Below are 27,731 nucleotides of genomic sequence, written 5' to 3'. Positions count from 1 at the left end.
AATGACATCCGGGTTACCCTAAAGGTTGCCGCGGTCGCCATGTTGCTGAATGAAATTAGCTCCAAAACATTGACTAGCCGCTAGCAATATCGATATTTTATTTTTTCGCGCAATAACATTTGTTACAGCATGTGACTTATTGTAAATATGACATAGGATTTATGAAACTACTACAGAAGCCCCATTCCCTGTAAGTAACATTGTTGAGGTGATAAAATGTATTTATTGATTGGCAGCTGGCCTACTAGCAGTAACAAGCTAACATCATTAGCCTTAGCTAGCACGCGTCCCGTAGCAAAAGTCGTTGTAATTGCTGAAATAGCACAGACAACATCATTGCAGATGTTTATAGTGTAATATTAGCAATGTATTTTCAGTATATTCATTACCCAAATCTTAACCTACTTGTTTATTCTGACAACTGCGATTTTATGTCTCATTGAAATGCTTTTAGCTAGCTAGCGTTAGCTTACGGTACGCCCCGGAGCGGTACTGAAAGTGGGAGCTAACGTTAACGTCGTGACAAACAATGAAAATGTAAGCGACTACCCAGAAAACATAGTTTTGTAGGTCATTTTGTTTGTAAATTTAATGTCAGTATTGACTAATAATTAACTGTAGACTACATAAAACTCGAGAATTTCTTAACGCTGTAATTTACTGATACCTGCCGACAGTAACTGTACAAATCACAATTATCAGTACGAGTAACGATATATTACCTTTGTTTAAAATGCAGGTTGGCTTTGGGTGACTCACACCGGTAAATTACAACAACCATAACATTTCTATTGCTGCACAGTCTAGATATGTATTATTGATTGTTAATTATTTTATGCTCGCTTAAACTTGCACACAGATTTAAAGATGGGTTGTAGATATATTTAGATTTACTTTTGAAACCTCTGACTGCTTGCAAGTATGTTATAAGCTTAAAGGTAATCACTCTTGCGTTTTTGCCATTAAGACATCATCTGTGTACCTAATGAGCACATTTTAATATGTAGATGTAACAGCTGTCAGGTGTACTGTCAATCAGCTGACCTCTATATTTCGATTACCCCTGCATGTGTGTATTTAAAATGGGCTATGTTTACCAGGATTCAAGAAATTAGTTTTATGGTGGAAAGTGAGTAAGTCTATATATATATATATATATATATATACGCTGTGGCATAGTACATTTTTTTGTGAATATCAATTGAGAAATTGTTTGTAGATATAATAGCCAGACAGTAAATTGTATAACTGACAAATCATGGAATAACACAATTACCATTTACATTATCACAATGATGTAAAAATCTGAAGATTATGGAATATCGAATATAAAATCAAATATTACGACAAAGCAGCCCTGCAAACAGTTGCACTACAGACAATGATCCAATAGACCCAGAGATATTAAAGGAATATCTGACAGTTTTCAAATTTATATGATTTGTTTACACTGTTTTATTGAGACCCCTGCTTAAAAGTACAATTCATTAAGATATTTGAAATCTGGGACCAGGTGGTATATATGTTACTAGTGTTTGCAATGCTTGGATGACCTACTAGAAAAAACCTTCTGAACATTTTTGGGTCATATTCAATAGTTAAAAATCACTTATTAGTGTTCTTTGATTTGCCCTTTTCACAGATTATTGTGTTTAGACATAATAACAGTGTCACGCAATGCACCATGGAAGTGGATCACAGAATATGCAACGACAGCTCCAGAGATCCAAGTCTGTCAGTGGGTCTGAAGCGGAGGAGCAGCAGCAGCAGCCAAACATGGCAGCTACGCAGCAGCAAGCTACAGTTAACCACCCTCAATCTCCTGTGACCACATTTTCCACTGCTGCCAGCCCTTCAGCCCCCCAGTCACCCAATTATCAGATAATCATGAGTCGTAGCCCAGTCACTGGCCAGAATATGAACATCACATTACAAAATGTGGGACAGATGGTGACTGGTAACCAGCAGATCACCCTAACCCCGCTCCCCATCCAGAACCCAGCATCCCCTGGCTTCCAGCATACTACACCTCAGTGGAGGTTTGAGCATGCTCCATCCTCCTACATCCAGGTCACCTCACCTGTGCCCCAGCCCATGCAACCCCAAAGTCCCACCCAGCACAGCCCAGTCCCTCTTCAAGGTGTTACAAGGCCAGGAGCACCTGCAACAGCTCTGGGTGTGTGTGGACAGAGTCCAACACGATTTGTTGAAGCTGGTATGTTAGTGCGACAAATCAGTTTAGGCAGTCCATCAGGAAGTGGCCACTTTGTTTACCAGGAGGGGACAGGACTGGCCCAGATTGCCCCAGCCACACCTGGCCAGGTACAGCTGGCCCCTGCAGGGGCACCAGGCTCTGTGAGGGAACGCCGGCTCTCTCAGCCTCACTCACAGACCGGAGGCACCATCCACCACCTCGGACCTCAAAGTCCTGTGGCCACTGGCACTGCCCTCCCTACTCTGGGCAGCCCTGGTCACATCACCACTTCCAACCTACCTCCACAGATCAGCAGTATCATTCAAGGACAGCTGGCACGCCCTATGATATTTGAGAAGACGGCACAGAGTGTGGTTCCTGGTTCCACTGCCACAGCAACTTTCAGTATACCCTCCTCCATTCCACCATCTAGCCCATCTCTCACTAGTCCACCCCAAGGGATTTCCAACAATCCTCTTGCACCCACCAGCATGGCTGTGGGCACTGTGAAGAAACAAGTTCTGAAGAAGTTAGAGGAAATTGCTCCTTCTACTCCAGAGATTGCCCAGCTGAGAAAACAGTGCTTGGAGCACCACAACAAGAAGATGGAGAGTCTCAAGGAAGTGTTCAAAGAATACCTGATTGAGCTTTTCTTTCTGCAGCACCTCCAAGGGAACATGATGGATTATCTAGCTTTTAAGAAGAAGCCCTGTGTTCCTTTGTATACTTACTTGAGACAGAATGACTTGGACCTCGAAGATGAAGAGGAAGAAGAAGAACAGTCTGAGGTCATTAATGATGAGGTATTACACAAGCTGGCTCATAGTGTGAGATCCAGTAGGCGTTTTACAATTACAGTACTTTACATTAATTTCATTCAATGGATATTGTGCCTCTCTAAAGTTTGTGTCTTTTTCAGGTAAAGGTTGTTACTGGAAAGGATGGCCAAGCAGTGACACCAGTTGCCATAGCAACACAGCTTCCTCCCAATGTTTCTGCAGCATTCTCTACCCAGCAGCAGTTTCAGGTGATAGAAGCAACACTTGTTCTAAGCACTAATTACGTTTAAATTATCTATAGCTATTTTTAAAAATTCAATTGAAAATGTTGTGCAAGAGAAAATCCCTCAATAATTCCGTGAGAGGTTGTTTTTACAGGGACATCAAGGGGCTGCTGCTGGCACCATTACAAATCCTGGAGACATGGATGCCTTTAAGAGGCAACAAGCTATGGTGCAAGCAGGTAGGGCAAGGATCGTAGACTCCTGTCTCTCTTATGTTGCTTTGTTTCCTCCCCGTTTGCTTTGTTTTCTGTTTGTTTTCTTTTCTCCCTCTAATTGCTTCTGCTTTTAGATAATTGGCATCCTCTACTAGCGCTCTGTGTTGAAGTCTTAACCCGAGGAAGGCGAGGTGACCTGTAAGGTCTTCAGAAGGTCATTGCTCTGTGCCGAGTGCTTTTTTTTTGCGTTATGAGGGTATTGTGTGTTTTAAATCCCAGATCAGGCTAAGAGGTCCCGGATTGACGTTGGTCGCCATGGGCTGATTTTCCAGCATCCTGGTGTAGCTCCTTTAGGATCACCTGGCGTTCCACTCCAGCAGCTTATGCCAACTGCGCAAGGTAGGAGTGCTACTACCAGGCCGTTCTGTGTTCTGTTCGATGCTGCTGGACGTGTTCCCTTCCTCAAACTAAGGAGATTTTAAAAAGTGAATCACAACATTCATCTTCTATAAAAAAAAAAAACTCCAAGCAGCATCAACAAACAGATCTTCATCCATCTGCTGGATTTCTCAGCAGTCCACAGGAAGTTCAGGCTTAGCTGTACCAGCACCAGCTCTCTCTATCAGGATAAATGGGGAAGAAGACAATCCAAGTCTGAAGAAGAGTAGCCACTCAATGGGAAGATGCCATGTCTTATGATTTTCCTTTTTTGTTTTACTATTGATCACCCGTCGTTATCCATCTCTTCTTTTCTGAAGTTTGTTCCTGTTAGTCGTCTTTGTTTGGACAGACCTTCCCGTGCTGATGGATTTTCATCTAATTTGGAGATGGATCACAGAAAGTGTGAATAAATTCACTTTCCAATGGGTTTTGCTTGTTTTCCCATTTTATGAATCCACGTGTCATGCTTCCTTTTGGTTTCCCATCATCATTCCTTCACGTCTTTTCGTCCGATTGTCCGTCCTTGCATCATCAACAGGGATTCAAAATCATCAGTCTTTATTTCATACGTTACATCTTCAAGAGTGTCTTTATTTATCTCATGTTCACATTTAGTTGATTTTCTTCCATGTTATTTCATGGCATTTTGTTCTGACTTGGCTTCTTTCCCTCAGTCTAAGTAGGAGGGGAATCATGTGGAGGAGTTGTGTTCACGGCACAGGTTTTTGCGATTGTGGTGGTGTGGGTGTGTCAGGGCCAGGTGTTGATGGCGTCTAGGCAAGGTGGTGTGACGTGCAGGGAGGTAAGGCAGGCGCTGCTTTAGTGTGCACAGCTCCGCTCATGCCTGCTGTCTGCAAGACCCCATGTGTGTCCTTTTGCTCATCTCTGTGCTATGTGAGGCATCCAGATGCCTTGGTTACCGCTAGAATGACATCGCTTCATGCATGCCAAACATATGGTGTTTTTGTCAGTGTCCGCTCTGTATTTTTATTTCCCCTTTCTTCTCCCTGTCTCTTTACTTTTAGAAGTTCTTTTTTTTCATTTTCCTTTGTAACATTTCTATTTTCCTCTCTAAAAACCTTTCTTATTGCATGTATAATTTTTGATGTTTTTAACCACGTTCTCTCAACATTTGAAATGCAATGTTTTGGTTTTGCATTAATCAAAGTAGTGTTTTATTTGAGAGACATGTAGATTCTCACATTGATTTCATTTCTTCTGTAATCATTTTGCTGTATGAGTTTCATTAGTTTCCGCTCTGATCATCAGGAAGTAGTGTACCACTGTTTGATTCATACAGTACATCTAGTTCATTAAAGGCAAGGTTCTGAGGAGCTCTAATAGCTGAAGCTCAAACATTCAAGTCATTTAAAATGTAAAAGTACTATTTCATTCTCTACTTATTTGCTTCAAAATATGTAACTTGTTTAAAGGGGTCTCTCAAATATATATTAAGGGAAAGCTACCAAATGACATTTACAAAACACTTCACTTGAGATGACAATATTGACAACTTGATTTATAGTATCTTTCTTTGTGTTGCTTTCTATACCACCCCTTTGTGTGTCCTATACTTTGGTTACTATGTGTACAGGCGGGATGCCGCCTACTCCTCAAGCGGTCCAGATTGCAGGACAGAAGCAGAACCAGCAACAATATGACCCATCCAAAGGACCTCCAGTGCAGAATGCAGCCAGCCTGCACACCCCTCCTCCCCAGCTGCCTGGCAGGTTGCCCCAAGGTGCCCTCCCTATGGCAGGCCTGCCCATGACACTCTCTCAGCAGGCTCAGTTGGTGGAGAATACAGCTCAGCCTGGTGGTCAGCTTCAGGCACAGGTGAAGGTGCAGGCAGGTGGGCCTGTCCTGGCTACAGTAAACCCGCACACACAGCTCCAGGCCCAACTACAGCAACAGATGCAGCCAGGTCTTCATCTTCAGTTGCAGCCTCAGCAGCAACAATCCCAGGCCATATTACAGTCTGGACAAGCGGTCAGTCTATGTGAAAACATATAAATGCAGTTTTCATGTGTATTTGTGACTGAATGGTGATATTACAATTTGTCCTTTTTAGTAATACTTTTTTTCCTCTCTTCTATATAGACTGTGGCGCTTGCTCGCCCAGGTACAGAGTCGAACCAGCCAGTTCAGAGGATTATGACCAACTCAGTAACCATGACATCCATGTCTTCTGCTCCCCTCTCTACTACCAACTCTGTTACAACCCCCCATACTGCAAGTCCTCTCCGTCCTCTTGGCTCTAACATCAATCCAAGCACCCAGTCCAAACTGACTGGAACCAATGGAATATCCACAGTCAAAATTGGTGGTTTTGGTCAAAGTGCGACCATGCAGTCCTCACAGGAGGGTTCTCAGGATAAGCAAGTTGAGCAAGCCAAACTGGTGAGTTCCCTAAGCACACTTAGTTTGTAAACAGATGTCTGCAAATTAATGAAAACCTTTGGCATGAATAGAATTCAGTGTCTTTTAAATGCCGTAAATACACTTATGTACTAAAGAAAGCAAATATGTATACTTTTTACTTATCATAAGTACTTCTCATGAAATTTGACAAAGAGGAATAATTGACATAATGTTATTGACAATGCCCAATGACACCCTATCTCTAACTGGAGCAACTAAAACAAGGACATTTTTGATGTCTTTTTTGATGTTGCATGTTTTTATTTCTCAGGAGAGTCAAGTGCATCAACGCATCTCTGAACTAAGGAAGGAGGGCCAGTGGTCAGCCAGTAGACTCCCCAAGCTTGTGGAAGCCTCGCGTCCCAAGTCCCACTGGGACTACCTCCTGGAAGAGATGCAGTGGATGGCAGCTGACTTTGCCCAGGAGAGAAGGTGGAAAGAGGCTGCTGCTAAGAAGGTATGGCTGAGATGGAATAATTCAGAGAGAAATATGAAATTACACATCAGCACAACAAAAGGACAAGTCACAACTGATGTCTTGTTGAAAGCAAAATTGTCTCATGTGTCTCTGTTACAGCTTGTTCGCACATGTGCCCGTTACCATCAAGAGCAGAAGAAAAGTGAAGAGAGGGCAAAGAAAGAAAGGGAAATTCATCTTCGTAACATTGCCAGCACAATTGCCCGGGAGGTGGAATTCTTCTGGTCAAACATTGAGCAGGTATGTTTATTTAGATGTTTTCCATTCTTGATTATGAAACCATGTCATAATTTGTTTTTTGCCAGTCCAAATGACGTATTTTTCTGTCAGGTTGTGGAAATTAAACTTCAGTTTGAAATTTATGAGAAGAGGCTCAAAGCACTCAGCTTACAAAAAGCCTCAGGCAAAGGTACGTCCCACTGAGCAACTACCAAAAAATAAAACACAACGTATTTGCTGTATATGATAAGTTTTCACTTTCTCATACATTCGCAATAAACAGATTTTGATTCTCTATTGAACTTCAATTACTTGTGTTACAGCACTTGGTCAGTCAGCGGGAGAGAACGCTGATAAACAGGTAAGGGCTGCACTGATACACCAATGAATAAAATGAAATGAAATGAATATTGCGTTTTAGATATATCTTTTGATATGTTTTTCTTTCTTTTTATAGGAGGCCACATCAACAAGAAAAAGAAAATCAAGTTTGTCCTTGGTTGATGAAGATGGTATGTGTCATACTATATAGGCTCATATGAGGAAAGAAATGTAGCATCAATCTTGAAAGAGTCCACAATTGCAAAATTATGAATTCATTAATTATAAATTAATTAATTAATTTGAACAATTATTTTTCTTTTCCTTCAGTCCCAGATGAAGAGAGCACCATAGAGGAACAGGAAGCCATGGAGGGGGAAGCAGATCACAAAACAGAATTGGTTGACCTTGCCAAAGATGGTACTTATTTTCTTTTCTTCTCTTTCTATGCATATGTGTAAAAGCGGAATTAAGGAAGAGATCCAGGTTTATTCCCAACACCATTTGTATGATATTCCCTTGTTCACAATGTACAGTATATTCAGCTTATCAGTAAACAAGGCTTTTGTGGTATCAATTTTTTTCATAACCTGTTATACGGCTGTGCAATATGCTTTAGTACACAGCATGTACTGATGCTCTGTATGACTAAGAGTAGTGTGTAACACTCAGATTTTGCCAGCAATAACCTTATCAAAAATTAAGATTGTTATACAGAGACTATATATATATATATATATATATATTGTGTTAGTCAATGTAACATATACATTATGTTATATAAGTTATAATGTTACACATGGTTGTGGACAAACTTGATATAGCCTACTGTTGCTCATAAAGGTGAATTATGAATTAATGAGCTAAACACATTTGGCATTTATACTGTCAAAGTATTCTTGGCAATATATCATTACATACATATATCATCAAGTTACGAATGAATACAAAACATAAAAACCATAAAGTTTTTGCTGCTCAGTTGGACATACCTTACAAGTACCAGAATTACTTGTCTTTGCGTCTGTATACGTCACTCAAATGCTTTTTTATTTGGTTTCTAGCTGAGATGCCTCTAGATGCTTTGATGAAGCAGTATGCTGGTGCCTATGTTGACGGATTTCAGTGGCCTAAGCCTAGTCCTAATAGTGATGAGGATGACATGGAAGAGGCTGAAGGTACATTTGTAATTGAAAAATGACATTGTCATGTTCATCCTCATACCCATTTTACGTAATGATTGTGAGTAATGTGACTCTAAAATAGTAGATATTTGTTATTTTCCAGAAATGGAGACTCCTACTGGGAGTCCACCTGAAGCAGTGATGATTGACTCTCTGCTTAGTGTGGACCAGCACCGTGGTGCTGACAAAACCACTTCCTGTGACGCTGATGGGAAGCCTGCCAGAGACATAGCTGAAGTGGCAGCTGCCACAGAGCTCATCCTGCCCAGGGGCAGCTTCAGGACCACTTCCACAGTAAGAAACACACACATTCACAGAAACATAAACGATAAAGATGCCTTTTATTATTTTTTAACTGTCCTTTTATTTATTAGACCCGCAGTGCAGCTCCTTTTCTACTGCATGGGTCGCTGCGAGAGTATCAACAAATTGGTGTGGACTGGCTGGTGAACCTTCACAAGAAACACCTCAATGGCATTCTGGCCGATGAGACGGGTCTTGGCAAGACTGTACAGACAGTGGCTTACATGGCCCACTTAGCTGGCCAAGAGGGTATGCCTCTGCCCAAAGATATATGTGATTTGTTTTTTAAATAGTGAATATTTCTGTTTTATTTAATATTGAATATTTTTCTCCACAGGTATCTGGGGACCCCACCTTATTGTAGTAAGGACATCCAAGTTGCTAAGTTGGGAGGTGGAATTCAAACGCTGGTGCCCTGGCCTTAAGATTCTCCTGTACCTTGGCAACAGAAGGGAGCGCAGATCTAAGCGAATGGTACTTTTTGCTGTATTTAAACAACTCATAGTGATGACATTATCAATATAGGAGGCCATTTTTTTAAATGACATATCATCTGATCACTGATCTACAGTGGTGGGGGGAAGCCAACAGCTTCCATGTATGTGTGACATCCTACAAGCTGCTGATGAAAGACCAGAGCCATTTTCTTAGGAGAAGGTGGAGGCACCTGGTCCTGGATGAAGTGCAGCTCATAAAAAACATGACTGAGAAACACTGGGAAACAGTCTTTGCCCTCAGAAGGTGAGCTGGGTGATTAACTATTGTATTAATTTAAGTTGCTCAAGAAGTTTTTTATTTATTTGTAATCTGTAAAGTGGATCATTGGTAACATGCTTTTGTGCGTTCCTGATCACAGCACTTGGGGAGTGTATGCATGTGCATATGTGTGAAAAATTTCACTGATGATATCATTTTCATATCAGGCATTTTTGTCTTTCACTTTTAATATTCTGACATGATGCTTTTATATCTTCCAGTGAGCAGAGGATTCTCCTTATCAACACTCCTCTACAGAATACTCTAAAGGAGCTGTGGACCATGATCCACTTCCTTTTGCCAGGAATCACCAGGCCCTACTCTGACTTTCCTGTTAAGGCAGGCACAGACCAGAACCAGGACTACTGCCACAAACTGGTCATTCGCCTGCACAGGGTGGGTATAGCACCAGCAAACTCCTCTGTCTATTAAATTTTAAACATTACAACACATTCAAATTCATAAACATGATTTGTTTGCTTCACAAGCGATCATCAAATGCATATTAGATATGAAATGGTCTCATTCTTAACTATAGATGATCCAGCCTTTCATCCTGAGACGCTCCAAAAGGGATGTGGAAAAACAGCTGCCCAAGAAATATGAGCACATCCTAAAGTGCCGTCTCTCCAGTAGACAGAAGAGCCTTTATGAGGATATCCTCACTCAACCAGGGTGAGATATTTGCTCCAAATGCTTAGTCACATTGAGTTATCAAAGTAAGGGGGCTCTTACTTACGGGCACTGAGTAATGTGTAGGAATATTTGTTGCTTCTGTCTTTTGTTGTGAACTGTTTTTCATAATCATGTCTTCTGTTTGCGTGTGCTCCCATAGAGCTCAGGAAGCACTGAAGACAGGCCATTTTGTCAGCGTGCTTCAGGTCTTGATGCAGTTACAGCGAGTATGTAACCACCCTGAGCTGGTGGCGCCCAGAGAGACCAGCAGCTCCTACTTCTGCTCCTCTCTGCAATACAATGTCCCATCACTGGTGCTGGGAGCTCTTCAGAATGACCCGTCCAAGGTATATGCTTGTGCTTTGAATTGCTGATGTGCACCAAGGTTGTTTGCTAACCCTGTTTAACTGTCTAAACTCAAAAATTATGTGCTCACAATGTAGTTTGCAAATGCCCTGAATATGAGTACAAAAAAGATAAATCTGTTGATTAACAGAAACTTAATTGCTGGCCATTTTTTAACTGAATAATTGATTTAGTAATATGTACAAAAAAGGAGTACAAATACAAAGGATTTGGTTGCTGCTGAAATGTAAAGATATTCCTGCCTTTCTCTGTTTAATTACTTTCATGATTATGAGATACAAACTGGTGACAAGTTAAAGGAAAAACTTGACTAATGAGTGGAGATAATGGGATGGGAATGCCCCCCTCCATAGGGTATGAGGCGTCACTGAATGGTTTGATGAGTATGAAAATGATTTGAATCATGCAATCACCAGATATCAACCCAAATGTACACCTAGTTGATTTTTGCACTCTCCTCTACCATCATCAAAACACCAAATGAGGGAATATCTTTAGGAAGAATGGTGTTCATCCCTCCAATAGACTTACAGTGACTAGTAGAATCAATGCAAAGGAGCATTGAAGCTGTTCTGATGGCACATGACGGCCCACTACTTTACTAAGACTCTGTTTTTTCTTTAATCTGTCACCTGTCTGTATGTACAATGGGTCATTAGGATCATTGGATGGACAAAATAGAAAACATTAAGACATCATTTTGGGCTCTGGCAACCCTGGCGTTAGTCTTCTCTTTTTCTTTTACTTTTTTAAGGCTGAGTGGTTGATTGAATTAAAAATTGATCCACTAATTGATAATAAAAGTAATACTGGTTTTCTTTGAGGTTCAATACACTGTCCTTTCTAGTCCTTTTATGTTCTATTTGTTTGCATGTCGCTTCTTGTTTGAGACCCAAATATTATACGGTTCCTTCGTCTTAATTTTGGATCGAGTGCATGTGCGTTTTGCTTAGATGTGGTTATTTGTAAAAAAAAAGAAAAAAAAAGAAAATGTTCATCAGAAATCTGCACTGATCCATTTCTGTTGCTGTTGTCTTTTATCTCATTATCCTCCTAGATTGCAAACATGTCCATATTTAATCTGATCAATAATGAGAACACACTGACTCGGTATCAAACTGAAGAGGTGGTACCCAAACTGAAGGTCACTCAGCAGCTCATAGAGGAGATCTACACGGGTCCAGATCCACCACCACGACCCAAACAATGCCCGATAAAACCCATGAGGTCAGTAATACAGTCTGCAAAAATCCAAGTAACATGACATGATTGATGTGGAGATTTTCTGGCATTTTCAAATTGCTAAAATGCAAGCCTGATATTGTAATATTGATGTTCTGACATTGAGATAACGTGATAATTTTTCTTTGTGATTAGATTGTTCCAGGCAGTGCAGTATGGAACAAAGCCAGAAGGTCGCCTGGCTGCCATCACAAGCACAGCAGGCCAGCGTCCACCTAGCTCCCCTGCTACTACTAGTGCACCTGTATCCACCACCAGCCAGTCAGCCCAGAGCAGGGGCAAGTCCCCTGTCACTACTGCAACTACTACAGCCACTTCTCATGGTAAGACCATTTCAGGGACAGTAACCAGTAAAGTTTTGTTTTGACGGTAGCTAAGGGATTCCAGATGGTGTCATCTAACATCAGACTTTAAAAGACAAATTAACCACTCATAGGCATTTTGTTGATGCCATTACTGTGTGTGCTTATACTAGTTTTAACCCTGTGATGTGTGCATTATGCGATGTTATGCTGCATGATTGTGACACTGTTTTGGGTTTAAATGAATCTGACTGTCATGCGTAAAAAAAAACTCAATTACGCTGTGCCCATTCTACCATGAATTGTTGTCGCCAGTATTTGTAGCACATTTTAGAAACATATACAATGTGTATAAATGTATGCACAGGTCAGGTCCTCCTCCTACAACTAAAACTTTATGGAGAGGTTTGGGACAGCTTTACTGACAAGTTTCACAGGTCACAGAGGTTTCATATGTGTACATTTGTACTTCCATGCAGCAATGGTGGGCTGTGCACATTTTCCCCTCATGGCAGCACAGCCATTAGGGTAAGTCTAAATGTAAGGCTTTTATTGCAACAAAACTACAGCTTCCCATGCCCTAGGTCTTTGTCTTTAGTGACTACTATGTCATTTAGAGACTCCTAGCCTTGATCCTCAGTGACAACAGTCATAGTCAACTTGTCTCCAAAAAACTGTTGGGTTAAATTTGATCGCCACTGAAAACACCCACAAAGACGGAACTTGGGTTCCATACATACACAATTACTGTCGCACCAACTTTGTTCATTGGCAGGTTATTATTTTTTCATCAATCAAAATACTAGAAGTGATTGATCTATCTGTGATTAATCAATAACATCCCAGACCCTGCTTGCTGTGTTGGCCCACCACTGCTGAGTGAATATACAGAGAAAACTGTTTTATCATACTGATGATTTGACTGAATATCAGGTTACCCCTAACATGTAGTGCCATACCCCATTGCCTTGTACTTCACAGCGGTTGGAACGGCTACTCAGAGAGCCCAGACTACCCTTCCTGTCAGCAGCAGCAGCAACACTGCCGCCTCCACTGTAGCCTCCTCTGGGAACAGTGGCATTGGGCAGCATGTGTTGGGGGCTGCCCCTGTGGCCTTGGGCCAGACCTTAGCTGGCCCAGTTGTGGGATCCATAGCTCCCATCAACCAGCCTGGATTAGCACAGGTCCCCAGGCCAGCTCTAGCCCCCAGCCATGCCATCCAGCCCAGCTTACTGTCCCAGAGGCTGGTTCTTACATCCCAGGCCCAGGCACGGTTGCCTAGTAAGTGGCCTCCCCTCCCCTCACTCTCAGCATTTCCCCTCCACCTCTGGCACAACAGTACAGGCTGCTCTACACTGAGGCCTTTACTTGGGGCACTGCTGATATGTGTTCAGTCTTTACTTCTCCAGAAAAATGGTTTTGTACATAGACTCAATGGCACTGTGGTGCAGCAATTTTGGTTATGGCAGAGATGCCATGTATCAGTAGCTATACATCTCATAGTTAAAAAAAAGAGAAAAAAAAGAAAGGACCCATAATTTGTATCTGTACAATATCAGCCATATCAGCAGCATCTCCACAGCCTCGGCATTCCCCGGTTTCTTTCTCAAAACCTGCATGTACACTATGAACAACCCACTTATGTTACATTACACATCACAACACTATTTAACTTGATTATTATGCCCCCTCTTCTTTTAATCCTTTTTTCCCCAGTGTACTAATATTCTTTTGTCTCTTGCATCAGCCCAGCTGCAGGAAGAAATCCCAAAGCTTTGGTTGTTTCACTTTTTTTTTCTTTTTTTTTTTTTTTGGCTAATGTTATGATTTCACTCTGGTTTTGAGCAACACTTTAAAGCATGTGGAAATGGTCCCACAATTTTGCCAACCCTTTCTCCCTCAAATGTGAACAGAGAAACCTTTTCAATAACAACACACAGTATTTGAATATAAATTTGTGGCTTGGAAGCAAGATTGCTGAAACACTCTGAATATGAATCTCAAGATTACTTCAAAGTAAACAGGTTTTAAATATAACTTAATGATTGATGCACACTAATATCTTGTGCCCACTAATTACCCATTTGGACTTTGTAAATAACTTTATTCAATTAGTAACTTGTTTTTATGAATTAACAGAAACAATCTATAATGGTCTGTCAAAAATAATGGTGTTGTTTAAAAATCACAATCCAAAGTATGTCCATATGTGAAGTACACTTGAACGATATTGTGATAGCCTGAAGACTTTAATTGTGTGTATTGTCACTGTATTTAAACAGCACAATGTGTTGTCATCACTTTTACTAATTTGTGCGCAAAAATTGTCAAATAATTTGTCTGTAATAGCTGGTGGTCTCTGTAAATTTTAAACATAAATAGAAAGTGAAATGGCTGAAAAGGTTAAAACCATTATTCAAAAATTAATATAAAGGAAAATTATGAAAAAATATAAATGTAATGATAGATACTTTTTGAAGACTGAATTGACAGAATATAATTTTTTGCACCAATCCCTTCACATTCTTCATGGTGAGCAGTGTGTTGGTTTGAAAAGGCAGTCAAGTGCAGTGCCATTTGTATGTGTGTGTTTCAGGCTCTCTGTCTCACCTGAGGACTGCCCGTATACCTGTTTTCTTTCCCCTTCAGGGTTTGTAAAAGTAGGAGCTGCTATTGTTCTGTTGTGGAGGGCAGCTGTGCTCATTCCACTGATTAATCCACCCTGGTTCTGCATGTTTGTCTTTTTTTCACCCTTTAACTAACTGATGCAAAGTACATTGTTTTTGTTATTGTGAAAATGCGAGTTATTTCAGTTGACCATTTTAATGCTAACTGACCAAGTGTCTGCTCTTCCTTCCCTTTTAAAGGTGGAGATGTGGTGAAGATTGCCCAGCTGGCCAATATAGCGGGCAGTCAGAATCGTATCTCGCAGCCAGAGACTCCTGTCACTCTGCAGTTTCAGGGCAACAAGTTCACTTTGTCCCCCAGCCAGCTCCGCCAGCTCACAACTGGACAGCCCTTGCAGCTCCAAGGTACACTCGGTAATGTATATCCCATTGTCATACTTTTTCTCTTCATTCTTTCCGTTGTGTCAGTTGGACATTTCCATGTAATTCACCTGCTTTTTGAGAAGTATCACATAGGTTGTATTCGTTTTTAGACATTTATATCAAATTATGAATTCTAATCTACAAGTTTTCAAGGCATCAGAAGCGTCCTGGTAACCTTACACTTGTAATTGCAGTATCCCTGGTTTGATTCTGGCAGGGGAACTTTTTTCATGACATCCTCCTCTCTCCCTATGTTTCCTGTCTTTCTGTTATCCCCTTTCAATACATCCTAAATGACAAATCCCCTAAAGAATGAAATATATCTTGACTACAGTTAAAAAATTTCAGTTTTATTGTTGTCTGATGTACAGTTGTTTTTTCCTTTCCATCTAATATTAAATCTGCAAAACTTTCTAAGAGCATGATAGTTGCTTTTATTTTGCATTTTTGCATTTGCATTATTTGTTTATTTAAACCCCCAAGTGGGTCTTTAATACCATTCTTACTATTGTTAGGTTTTGAGAGGGCACCGCTGATATTGGTTGCTTTGTGTCATGTATTTAGGAAACATTCTGCAGATTGTGTCAGCTCCAGGGCAGCAGATCATCAGGCCCCAGGGATCCATGGTAATGCAAACAATACCGCAAGCTGTTCCTGCCTCCAATGCCTCATCTTCACCTGGCACACCTCATCCTGCCATGACAACAGCCCAACAAGGTGACTCACTCGCAGTGCAGATATTGCATTATTATCTCTGATTAACTCTCTAAATCAGTAATTGAGTCTCATCATCCTGTACCAATTCATAATTATAACACTTAAGTTAATATATTCTTGTGGGACATAAAATGCTTCTTTGTCCCCACTATTAAACCTCTTTTCCTTTACAATAGAACTGATACTGACATTCACAATAACCCTGGTCTGTTTTTTTAAGCATCAGGTGTGACTACAAATGCCACATCAGCCCCCACCAAGCTCACTACTGCAGCTCATGCTGGTTCTCAAGTAAGTACATTACTTAATAATGAACATTTTCATTATCGAAGCATTTTACAGCATGCAGACTGAATTCTTTTTTTTTTTTTTTTAATTGCGGTCCATCTCTCACCTTAATGTTCAGGAGTCTTCAGAGGAAAAGACTCAGCAGCTGAAGGAGCGTTTGAGCCGCCTGTTTGAAGCAAATGAGCGACGCTGCAGCCGCAGAGTGTTGTATGGGTCAGACCTGCTGCAGGCATGCACTTTGAGCTCAGAGCCTGGTCACTCTGCCCTGACAGCTGGAGGCTGGAGGTGGGTGGGCAGAGAGAGCTGCTTCAGGGCTCAGAGAACCTGTGTGGCTACCACCTCTACACTGCAGTCCACTCTGCTCTCTGTGGAAGACCGCCTAGAGGCTGCCAACAGCCTTATCAAGAGGTACTTCAGTCCCCTCTATTCTACACTGCACGTTGTTTTAAACCAACAGAAAATACCATATACATTCATGCATTGTGGTTATGGTCACTTACTACCCACATTGTTAGAAGTGATTGGTTTGGTTAAACACTTTTTATGCTGTATTAAGAATAAACACAATCTCTACCATAATTTTGTAAAAGAAAATAACCACTTACTTAAGAGGGTTTTATCAAAATAAAATTGCATATGTTTTATTTCTTAATCCAACTAATGACTATGGCTACTATTGTCATCTTTTAGGCTGGTATGTGTGGTGCCTCCAGCTGTCGCACCACCTCCTCACCTGTATGCAGCCAATCCCCCTGTTCCCTACAGCCTTGAGCAGAAGTCTCTTCGTTGTCGGCTACAAGAGGCCTCTGCTCCCCACAGTGCTGACATCCACCACTTGGCATCCAGGCGTCTCTTACATTTTCCTGACCTAAAGCTAATGCAGATGGACTCAGGTTAGCCCATCACATTTTTGGATAATTTTTTAACTGCAGCAAGCTGCATTTAATCAAAAACATGTATGAATAACTAAGACATAATTCGCGAAACACAATTGTTTATTGCATGTAAGAAAAGCACCACTTTAATCCTTCTGCCTAGAGAATCTCATTCCACATTTTGCTTAGTATTCCTTTCTTCAGAAAGAGAAGAATTCACTCTTCATACACAACCATCTTCAAGGCACAGTAAATACAGAGACGTGTGTTCACAATATTTAAGTATAATTTAAAAGAAACAGTGCTGACATTTTCCATACTCAGACAGTATTCTTGTTCAAGGTAAAGAGTTAAAAAAAAAATAAAATAAAAATGCTGCTGCAGTTACAGAGCAAAATTCACCTGTTAATTTGCAAAATGGCTGTCCTGCTCCTATTGTGGGAAACATAGTAACTGTTACTATACAACTAAAATAAACCTGTAACTGAGGTAATCTCACCGAAACATAATAACTTTTGTTATTTCTCTTTTCCAAAGGTAAACTGGAAGCTCTTGCCATTCTGTTGCAGAAGCTTAGGTCAGAGAGCCGCCGTGTCCTCATCTTTACTCAGATGGTGAAGATGCTAGACATCTTGGAGGCCTTCCTAGATTACAGGAAGCTCACTTATGTGCGGCTTGATGAAAGCTTCACTGCTGATGAACGACAGGTAAAATCAACAACATTTATATTGGTTATGGCATGCCATACTTCAACCCTCTTAGATTCAATAAAGTCAGTGTTACCAACATCAAAAATGTGCCGTTGTGACACTGGAAATGATAAATATAATATGAGCTTGTCATAGAGCGCAGGAGCTAGTTATAGCAGTTGTCCTGTAGTAGGCAAGCATGTGCTATGACTGACAAGAGTGTATTTAGATTATCTATCTTTCTTCCTCTAAAGGAAGTTCTTAAGACTCTTTATTCTTTGTCTAGCAAACACGAAGGTCAAGTGTTTTGTTATGTTATATGACAGCAAAGTCATTTGAGACCCAAGAATAGGTCACATGTCATAGCCTTACCTTCAGTCATCAGTCAGCGTTAAAGTAAACTGGTATGGACTGGTACACATTTTAGATTGAAGTTTTTACTCTTTCATAGACCATAGATCAATACGTTTGTGTTCCTCCCTGTCTAACAACAGGACCTCCCAGTGCCAGCTCTGGCTCAACAGGGAACTAACTGTCTTGCTCTCTTCCCTCCCTGCTGGACTCTGTTCCTTCTGGGGCCTTAAGAGATGCAGACATTAGTTAGTCAGTCTGGGGTCATTGGTTTAAGTCTTTTCTATTTGAAGCTGCATACTTAAGTGTAAGGGTTCTTTCTCTGCTTTAACTATCAGATTGAAATTTTACATGATCCTGCCCTGATTTTGTTTCATCTATTGTATATTATGTAATCCTTTATGTTTCTGGGTCACTTAATTAGACCTGGTGTTGCTGTAAGAAAATGAAGATGCAGACAACTAATTGGCCACGGCAGTCACATCAAAATGGATAATAAAGAGAAGTTGAAACTGCAATAGGCCTGTGGGGAATTTAACTATTCCATCTAAATTAAGAAGAAGATAATGTACTGATAATGTACAAGGGAAAAAGTTGAAAAACCAGTTTGCTACAAACAGCTGAGATAAGCAAACAAAAAAGAATTAAATAAATTTCTTGGCCTTGGTTCCAGTGTGTTCAAACGCTTGGTGTTGTTTCCCTGCAGGAGAGTATGAAGAAGTTTAACAGGAACAGGCAGGTGTTCTGCAGCATCCTGACCAATCGCTGCTGCTCCGCAGTTGGGACTGTGTTTGATGCAGACACCATCATCTTCTATGACACAGACCTCAATCCCAGCATGGATGCCCGCACACAGGAGTGGTGTGACAAAATTGGACGTTCCAAGGATATACACATATACAGGTGATATTATTAATACAGGGGAATCTGATTTTGTATTTTACTAGTAGTAATAAATTACTTTTGGTATGTTATTTTTGTATCCCAGGTAAAACATGAGATATAACTTTTACTCCTGAACAAACTAAAGGGCACATTCAGCAACAGACTCACACAACCCCTCTGTGTTAGGGAACGTTATAGGAAGTCATTCCTGCCTATTGCAATCGGACTATAATGCATCTCTCTGATTTATCCACACACCCTTGCACTCACTCCCTCGCACTTTGGTCCATATACATTTACTATAATTCATTTATATTTATTTATCTCTCATTTTTATTGTATAGTTGAATCCTGTGTATTTTTGTCTTTTGTCTTGAATTTTACTGTATTTTATTGTATTTTAACTCAACTGCTATGACATTTTAATTTACCCCGTCGATAAATAAAGTCATTTATCTATCTAAACATTACTGAAGCACTTTGGAACTACAATTAGTTACTTTTTGTGTGTTACCCAGGTTGGAGAGTGGGAACTCCATTGAAGAGAAGTTGCTGAAGAACGGCACCAAGGACCTGATCAGAGAGGTGGCTGCCCAGGGTACTGACTACACCTTGGCTTTCCTCACACAAGTAAGATTAACTCACTGTGGTCTTGTCTTGGAGTTTCAGAAACTCTACACACCTCCATCCTTTCAAAATGTTTAAAGTCACATTTATTCAAACTATGAAAACTTTCGCGCTTGAATCAATGATGTCATTTTCGCCACCTGTGAAATCAAGACCCATTACTATAGTTTTATTCAACCTGAGATATAAAGCAACTGATCTGATATTGTGTGTTTCTAGCGGACAATCCAGGATCTGTTTGAAGTGGAGGCAGGATCAGGGGAGAAGGTCGAGGAGTTTGTGGTTCTTCACCAGGAGCCATCGGCCTCTGAAGCCATTTCTCCCAGAGTGGCCAGACCCTACATCCAGGCTCTCCACAGTATAAATCTGGATGCCCCGCCAGAAGAGAAGGAGCAGCGGCAGCATGAGGATGAGGAGTTAGCAGGCAAAGAGTCAGCAGAAAACCAGGAGTCAGAGAGCCAAACTAAAGAAGAGCCTGCTCAGATAGAGGAGCTAAATGCTGTCATGGAACAGGTAGCTTCACCTTTTCTATATATGTTTGGGAGCTGATGGAGGCAGAAAAGCACAAATACAACAAATAAATTAGAATAAAATTAAATGCTGAGATAATATCTGCATTTACTTTTCCCTCAAACAGCTCACACCAATCGAAAGGTATGCCCTGCATTACCTTGAGTACCTCCACATCAGTGATGATGAAACTGCTCTCAAAGTAAGTGAAACTGTAATGTAACCAAAGAAACATTTTTGACTATTTGGGCTGTATATTTATATTTTATTTTGTTTAGATGTGGAAATCAGTCCATTAATTGACTAATCATTTCAGCTCTATGTTGGCATTTCAGTGTACAATTTGTTCTTTGATAAATTTGACAGATTGATTAATGCTGTGTGTTTATTTTCCTTAGGAGCGGTTGGAGTGCTCTAAGAGAGGCTGGGAGCTGCAGCAGCTGCAGAAGCTGAAGGAGGAGGAGGAGGAGCGGCAGATTATGGAGGGAGATGAAGATCTCTTCACCTACACCAGAGAGGATGCCTACAACATGGTGGGTGGTCATTGAGATCTCTGCTAATGAAACAAGAAGTGGTGTGTGGACTATGTCACACTGTTGTTGACATGAACCTTTTCTCTGCGCTTCAACAGGAGTATGTATTTGATGCAGAGGATGGCCATACAGAAATCATGCCGGTAAGACAGCAAATGTGATGTAACTGGAAAAATATGGGTTTGTGCAGAATTTGGACCTTCCCTATCCTGTTCCTGATTTATTTGTTTTGAGGCACATCATAACGTCCTGCTCTGTCTTCTGGCACAGCTTTGGACTCCTCCCACACCACCACAGGATGACAATGACATTTACATCGACTCTGTAATGATGCTGATGTATGACACCACACCAATGCCAGAGTCCAAGCTGCCCCCTATCTATATCCGCAAGGAGCACAAGAGACTCAAGATGGACCCCTCATGTGAGAGAAAATTTCTCATTAAGTGCTTCATTAACTCTGTTGTACAACAATATGCTAGTCCTGCCCTGGCTGTGGTTACATATTTAGTTACATGTACATCTACTGTATTGAGACTGTTTATTGTTGCTCTAAGTAGTATTTTTTCTGCTTTTACACAAGGAATTGTTGGTGTGAGTCGTGGAGTCAGTGTGTATTTTAAGGAACAGAGTTTGAAAAGGATTTCTAAGAATAAATACATGCTGTTTGTTTGGTATCTCTGTCCTTACTCAACTGCGTTTGCTCAGCAGCAGCCAGAAAGAAGAAGAAGGGCCATGGGGAGACAGTCATTCCTCCACGTTCCCTTTTCGAAAAGGCCAGCATGTTGAAAGTTCGACGCGAGGGCAAGGACCAGAAAAAGAACTTCTCCCTCAAGCAGCAGGCACCCTTTGCCAAACCCTTACCCTCACTGGTTAAACCTGCCATGGAGGCTGGTCAGGACAACCCAGAGTGGCTCATCAGTGAGGACTGGGCTCTGCTTCAGGTACTATACAGTGCCCTTCCAACTTGTATTAACAGAGATTAATAAATCTATTGAACTGCATGTAACTTGGTGAAGTCATACGATATTCAGCATCCAAATATTTCACTTTTGTGTCTGACAGGCTGTAAAGCAGCTGCTGGAGTTGCCGCTGAACCTGACAATTGTGTCCCCTGCTCACACTCCTAACTGGGATCTGGTGAGTGATGTGGTGAACTCCTGCAGCCGAATCTATCGCTCGCCCAAACAGTGTCGCAACCGCTACGAGAATGTGATCATTCCCAGAGAGGAGGGCAAGGTAATGAACACAGAGTCATCCTGCTTTTGCTGTTAAAGTAGCTTACTTACCTTGTTCTTTTTGTCTAAACCAATTCTTAAAACTTTTTTCAGTTGGTATACGAGGCAAACCCCAAGAAGAAAACCAAGAGTATATACAAGGTAGCTTATCCTGGTCTTTGTATTTGATAAACTTTTCTTTGCTGTGATTTCCTGGCCTCACTTTTGTTCTGTGTTTTCTTTGCATCATGTACGTGTGTACACAGTCTAAGAACAGTCGTCCTCTAAGGACCTGTCAGATCTACACACAGGATGACAATGCCACTCATATTCAGCTGTACAACAGCCGCTTCGAACTCATGAAGATCATCGCCAGCAAGAGGAGCCCACCAATCAAACCATTGTAAGCACTCTGCTGATTGTCTGTTTACAATGAATGTGTAAGTCTTGTCAAGGAGCCAACACCCAAACAGGAAATTTGCAAAACAGTGTAAAACCGTTGAGTAATTCAGTACAATGTGATCTTTGGTTGATCTTGAAAATGTGCATGAATCATTGTGTTATTGCACGGCAGTAACATGATTTTCTATCTTAACAAAAATGAAATTATTATACAATTAATTTACACTATTTACAGGCTCGGCATGAATCCATTCCAGAAGAATCCTAAACATGCATCAGTCTTGGCAGAAAGGTGTGTTTAATGTTGCCATTTCTGTGCTAATGCCATCTAAACCTCATTTAAATCTAGAAATAAAGAGAAAATTCTAACATCTGTTTTTCTTCTCCTCAGTGGCATCAGCTATGACAAGCCCCTACCTCCCATTCAGGTGGCATCTCAGCGTGCTGAAAGGATTGCCAAGGAGAAAAAGGTGATTGTCGGCAGTGTGCCAACAACTGCTTGCAAATGTGTATGTTTAACCATGTGCTATGCCGTGCTTGGAGTATGCAGGTCTTATTTCAACAAACAAAGATAGTGTTTGGTTTGAGTGTTTACACAGCTAATCAGAGAAATCTGTTGTAGTCTTCACTTAGAGTGACAACCTGCATACTTCTGTTACGCCAAGGTATAAACAGTTTCTCTCACACTGCAACTGTTCCATTCAAGTATATTTATGCTGGTATCTCCCAATCTGTGTGCTGACATGTACTGTGTACAATAAAAGGAATGGATCTTCCCAAAGAGTCCATGCGCATCGGTTTTTAATGTACAAAAGTTAAAAACCAAGACTAAAAGGTTAAAAACAAGACCAACACGTATCGACTTGCCCTGTTCTTCCTCAGGGTCGGTAGAAACATAAATCAGGAGCACCTGCTTTTTGTTCCGTCACTGTCAGATCCAAAGGTGCTGCAGTGTGCATTTGTGTTTTGATTTTGTGCATTGTATTTGCAGGCCCTTGCAGAGCAGCAGAAGGCTCAGCAGTTGGCCCAGCAGCAGCAGGCCGGAGCTCCCCAGACCCAGGCTACACCCGGCCAGGCCCAGGCTCCTGCTGCAGCTCAGGCTCAGGTCCCTCAGGCTGCCGCTGTGGCTGGAGCTGCTGCCGTGCCTAATGCAGCTGTTCTGGTGAGAATCAAAATGTCCTCCATCAATATGCATCTACACATAGTGATATTCAAAAGAAGCTACTGTACATAGTGACGGCTCTTAAACATGTTTTTCAGGCTGGAGCTATAAAAAATGTCACTGTGGGCACAACCATCCAGGCTGGTACGTAAACACTCATGGTTCACATTACAGAGCTGTTGTTATTCCAGTAGTTAATTCATTTCTTTGTTTCTTCCAGCCGCTGTCGGGGGGAATGTGATTGTGAACACAGTGGCTGGAGTTCCTCCAAGTCCCTTCCAGGCCAACAAACGCCTGGCATCTTCAGTCATACCAGGCACCCTGTCTGTGAGTCATGCTCATTTATCACTGCTGCTCTGGCTGAACTCAGCCACCTACTGACTAACAGGAATTCATGATGCAAATAGCCTTTGAAATGGCGTGAAACAGAACGCACACCCACTGCACCCTGTAGACAGGGTGATCATTGCAAGTGTTGGAGCCTTTGCTCATTGTGTGACTGTTATTGTTGTTGGTCCAGCCTGCAGGTGCAGCTGGAGCTGTGGTTCATGCACAACAGAGGGCCGTTACGGCTGCTGCTGCCCCTGCTGAAGTGGTAGCAATAGCTACAGGGCAGGGTGTTCGAGCTGTTACCCCAGTGACGGCATCTGCAGTAGTTTCTACCACCCTGAGCCCGGTGCAATCACAGACTCGCCCACTGGTCACTCAGGTCACACCAGGTACTGATCTGAGCACAGGCCTTTCTCTGATAAGACAACCCTCAAGTACTCATTGCTGTTTTACAGATCTGACTTATCTGTCCCCTATCCAGCCACAGGTATGCAATTGCCACAAGGAAAGCCTCTCACTCCGGCCCACCTACAGATGCTCCGACAGCAACAGCTGCAGCAGCACCAACAACAGCAGCAACAACAACAGCAACAGCAGGCTGCTTCCTCACAGATCAAAGCTGGACCCAAATCCCAGGTACACCACCACCAGCGACTTAACACAGTCAGGACAAAAATGTTGGTTACATCTGACATATTAGCAGCTGTAACTGAGATGTTCTTTGTTAGAAAGTTGGTGCAGAGAAATCATGTAAGGGTTATTATAACAACGAGTGTGTACTTAACATATCTTTAACGGGTAATCTGTGTGTTTCTAGGAGTTGTTGAAGATGCACAAGCATAAGTTGCAGCTGCAGCAGCAGCAGCAGCAGGTAGCTGCAGCAGTTGCAGCAGTAGCTCAGGGCCAACAGGCTGCAGGGGCCCAGCAGGCCGCCCAGGTGCAGCCTGCACAGGCCGCTCAGGCCAATCCACAACTAGCAGCTGTGGCAGCAACCAGACCTGGAGCTGTGCTGACCGGCACCACCGTGCAGGTGGCCAGACTGGTAAGATTCTGAAAAAAGATAATTTTATTTCACATAAATACAGAATCTGCACCACTGAGAAGAAAGTGTGGAACTTATTGAAAAATTTTATGTTTTAATGAACAGTCTACCTACAGATATAAATCTTAGGTTATTGCTGATGTATAACAATGTCAGAGGAAATGAGGAAGTAGCATGTTATTGACAAACATTTTGTATTTTTGTCTACCATGCATAACATTGTCCTCTGTACATCTTCGTCCTCTTCGTTCCTCTTTTCATGTCCCTTTACAGACTCGAATGCCCACTCAGGGCCAGATTCAGGCCCAGGCAGGGCAGACAGCCCAGGTGACCCTCACCAAGCCTCCTGTGGTCTCTGTGCCAGCTGTGGTCTCATCAGCTGGTGTCACTACACTGCCAGTCACCGTAGCAGGCATTAGTATGGCTCTTAGTCAGGCCCAGAAAACAGGTGTGTTTAAATTCTTAATAGGTCTCTTTGACGGTGAACACACAAATCAAAATAAGCAACAGTATTTGTTGTTGTTTGCGTCTTTATCATCTGTGTTGGATGTACTTTTTGTGACATCCTGTTACTATGACAAAATATGCTGTTATCATTATCCTAAACCTATGACTTTATGTTCCAATATGTCATGTTTTTTCTCCTCCATCAGGCGGGCCTGTGCTGACGCCATCCTTCCCCCAGATGCAGGTCCAGCAGCTTCTTCAGATGAAGAAGCAGCAGCAGCAACAGGCAGCAGTTCAGGCAGCAGCCGCAGCCCAGCAGAAAGCAGGGCAGCCACAGCAAGGACAGACCACTGTACAGCAGAAGGTAAATGTACCACACCAACAGACACTGGATTTTCATATGTTAACAACTGATCATTATTAGGAGTATGATGTCAGTGTCTGTCCACAACAGATGCAACAATATATAATTTTATACATGTACATTCATCAGGTGTGTTTACCGTCGTGGTGTATTGTTATTCTCATATTGTTTTGTTATATTATATATATTCTTGAGAAATAATAATCATATTAGGAAAATAAAGTGAATTGAGTTACTGTATTACCTGTATTTCCCTTAGATTGGGACCCAGCAGGTGACAGTGCAAGCAGCCCAGCCAGCCCAGCCGCAGCAGCAGAAGATGACCTACACTACCACCACCCAACTCCAACCAGGGATCAAGACCCAGTTCTTTACTACATCCATCCCCCAGGCTCAGAAACCCACGGGAACCCAACAAATCCCGGTACACCATCAGCGGCAGTAACTATTGCAAAGGAAATATTTGCACATAATCAATGGACTTGTGTATTGATATGAGATTTTCTTGTTTACTTCTCTTATCAGGTGGCTAAGCACACACAAATAGTGCAGCAACAACCAACCGTGGGCAATATGCAACAAATCGTGTCTTCTCAGGTAGGGTTTTAGGCTGAGCAATGCTCCTGAAAGTATTTTCTGTATAGCTGATCACTTGAACATGTGGTTAACTCTGTCCCTAAGCCGTTTCATAGACTTCACCTCCGCATAAGCCTCACATCCTCAGGCAGAGTCTTTCTATTCTAGGTTTAAGATTAAACGCCACTGTGGGCCTTTAGATGTGGAAGTACCTGCCTGAGGAGAGTGGGCTAAAGGATTAGGAAATTTTTTTGTCAATTTATAATTCATCAAGAGCTCTTTGTGAAAGCACAATAAAGCTTTTAAATGCAGTTGAATATTTCACATGAAACGTTTGAAACAGGATATCAATGTTTTGTTTGTGTTGTTTCCCTTCAGATCCAGGCCCAGCCTCAGACTGTGACTCTGACGCAGGCAGCCACATCAGCTCCTGCTCAGGTGCAGATGATTCCCGCTGGGACGGCAACAGCCCAGGTCCAGGTCCAGCAGAAGATCATCCAGCAGCAGGTGGTGACTGCTGCCGCCTCACCCCAGATCCAGACGCCGCCTCCTCACAGCCCCGCCCAGCAGCCAGCGGCACCCTCTGCTGCCGAGTCCCCAGTGCAGCAGCCCGCTCAGCCCCAGCAGCCCACCAAGGGTCAAGCTCGCCAGGGGGGTATCAGAGCCAAAACTCCTGCCAAGCCCAGTGGAGGCAACAGCTAGGAGAGCCACACTAATCAAACTGGATTAAGGAAAGTGTTTTCCTGCAGTACAGATGTAACAGTAAAGTTGTGCTGAAGCATTCTTATGGATCCCACAACAGCTGAGGGCAGAGCCAGACATCCTGCCACATTCTTAACCACACCAAACCTTTCATCTTTACCTGAGCATAACTCAACATAACACATTTGACCATTTTCAGTTATCATAGCTAAACTGTTTTGGCAGATCAGTCACTGCACCTCTGCCCATAATTCTGGTGAGATCTATAATTTTTCATTAATGAATCAACAATGCTACTTCAGTTGTTAATTTGATTCATGAAATGTGGAATGCTTCTTCAAATTACCACGACTAAAAAAATTTCCCCATAGCTACTGTGGCTACCAATCCAACAAATGACAGACACAACATGCCCTCAAAGCGATGATTATTATTTTACTCAACAGATATGAGGCTGAGGCTTATGGGTTGTTCTGCATTGGGGAATGAGCTGTCCATTAGAATAAGTGTATTCATAAATAGTCCCTTTTATGTCTAATTCCCTTGTTGTCTATAGATACTGAATGGAGAATAATGCACGTTCCTTTAGTCATTTGTTTTTTATTGCAGCAAATACACTGTAAACATGTACTTTAGTATTTTGTGTTTTCTCATAAATTGTCTTTTTTTATTGATGTCAAAGAAAAAAAAACTGTAAATATCAACAAAAACATTTGTACTTGTAAAGTAGTCGTGTTTTCATTGGGTTTTTTCAGCCTAATTGTAATAAAGTGTTTTGTTTTTATACACAAATTCATCTTTTTTCCTTTGATTTTTTTTTTTCCATTAAATCCATTGTAAGTAC

General features: G+C 41.7%; 1 protein-coding gene across 6 annotated transcripts; it reads left to right on the top strand.

The window, feature by feature from the left end:
* The first annotated feature begins 14 nt into the window (after positions 1-14).
* Positions 15-27,731, top strand: ep400 (E1A binding protein p400). Of its 6 annotated transcripts, none has more exons than XM_056376187.1 (54): positions 15-190; positions 1,643-2,997; positions 3,114-3,221; positions 3,352-3,436; positions 3,692-3,811; positions 5,448-5,842; positions 5,954-6,253; positions 6,546-6,731; positions 6,852-6,992; positions 7,083-7,161; positions 7,295-7,332; positions 7,429-7,483; positions 7,623-7,712; positions 8,357-8,470; positions 8,580-8,770; positions 8,851-9,028; positions 9,117-9,253; positions 9,351-9,520; positions 9,757-9,931; positions 10,074-10,210; positions 10,371-10,557; positions 11,634-11,803; positions 11,954-12,141; positions 13,102-13,401; positions 14,988-15,152; positions 15,735-15,887; positions 16,108-16,178; positions 16,294-16,583; positions 16,866-17,068; positions 17,588-17,757; positions 18,797-18,993; positions 19,494-19,605; positions 19,822-20,115; positions 20,240-20,314; positions 20,511-20,645; positions 20,744-20,788; positions 20,916-21,069; positions 21,354-21,589; positions 21,711-21,884; positions 21,977-22,024; positions 22,129-22,265; positions 22,500-22,556; positions 22,656-22,734; positions 23,256-23,426; positions 23,525-23,570; positions 23,647-23,753; positions 23,947-24,145; positions 24,238-24,392; positions 24,574-24,798; positions 25,072-25,246; positions 25,452-25,609; positions 25,869-26,033; positions 26,135-26,206; positions 26,564-27,731. In XM_056376187.1, exons 2-54 carry the CDS (start codon positions 1,678-1,680, stop codon positions 26,885-26,887), a joined length of 9,456 nt encoding a protein of 3,151 aa, XP_056232162.1. In that variant the 5' UTR covers positions 15-190; positions 1,643-1,677; the 3' UTR covers positions 26,888-27,731. The 6 variants fall into 6 exon arrangements, with proteins under 6 accessions (XP_056232162.1, XP_056232161.1, XP_056232160.1 ...); XM_056376186.1 differs by having other exon boundaries at positions 14,988-15,161; positions 16,114-16,178; XM_056376185.1 differs by having other exon boundaries at positions 14,988-15,161; positions 21,357-21,589.

The sequence above is a fragment of the Seriola aureovittata genome, chromosome 5, assembly GCF_021018895.1.
Source record: "Seriola aureovittata isolate HTS-2021-v1 ecotype China chromosome 5, ASM2101889v1, whole genome shotgun sequence".
NCBI lineage: Eukaryota > Metazoa > Chordata > Actinopteri > Carangiformes > Carangidae > Seriola > Seriola aureovittata.
Note: the sequence above shows the minus strand (reverse complement) of the source record. Positions and strands in the feature narration are given on the sequence as shown.